We start from the raw sequence: 654 nt of genomic DNA, 5'->3' as shown, positions 1-654 counted from the left end.
GGAAGGGCGAGCCTGTTTATGTCGCGATAGGCGACGTCCAACGTTCTCCATCCCGCCGCAGGCTGTTCAGACCAGAAACCCCCACGCTGAGCGTCCTCAGCCTGCTTCTCAGTCCAGTTTTTGAGGGAAAAGCGCTTAAGGTCAGAGGGGTGTTGAAGCCAGGAGCACCCTGGCCAGGCCGAGGTTTACTGGAAGGCGTGTGAGGACACCGACCGATTGTGCGTACGAATGCAGGTGCCCGGGAAGCGGGACGGTCGCAAACACCGGGCTATTTCCTATACCAGATCTGAATCTTCTTCTCCCGTTTGATTTTCTTCTGGAGCTGCAGGATTCCGTAGAGCAAAGCTTCAGCGGTAGGCGGGCAGCCTGGGAGAGGGAGAGAGGGAAAGGGAAGCCCGTGGGGCTGCTAGCTGTGCCGCAGCGTAGCCTGCCGGGGGGGCACCGTCAAGCTTTACGCCAAAGCGGGCTGTGATTGCCCTCGGGCCTCGTGGGTGTCGCAGGCTGCAGTTCCCGAAAGCCAGGGCTGCGCTTGCGAAGAAACGGAAGCCGTTTGTTTTCCGAAAAGTAGAGAAATGCTTTGCTTTTAGGCAAGGCGGCATCTCACGGAATCACAGAATGGTTTGTGTTGGAAGGGACCTTAAAGCCCCCCCCAGT

General features: G+C 58.4%; 1 protein-coding gene across 1 annotated transcript in view; it reads right to left on the bottom strand.

Annotated features, from left to right (window-relative positions):
• Positions 1 to 268: 268 nt before the first annotated feature.
• The window catches only part of NDUFS7 (NADH dehydrogenase (ubiquinone) Fe-S protein 7, 20kDa (NADH-coenzyme Q reductase)), a 1,777-nt gene continuing 1,391 nt past the window's right edge, over positions 269 to 654 (bottom strand). The window contains exon 4 of the mRNA XM_010159428.1: positions 269 to 366. Coding sequence (XP_010157730.1) covers positions 269 to 366 — 98 coding nt within the window. The remainder of the gene's footprint in view (positions 367 to 654) is intronic.

Source organism: Eurypyga helias, unplaced genomic scaffold, assembly GCF_000690775.1.
Source record: "Eurypyga helias isolate BGI_N326 unplaced genomic scaffold, ASM69077v1 scaffold34789, whole genome shotgun sequence".
Taxonomy (NCBI): Eukaryota; Metazoa; Chordata; class Aves; order Eurypygiformes; family Eurypygidae; genus Eurypyga; species Eurypyga helias.
The sequence above is the reverse complement of the archived record's forward strand: the minus strand, read 5'-3'. Positions and strand labels throughout refer to the sequence as shown.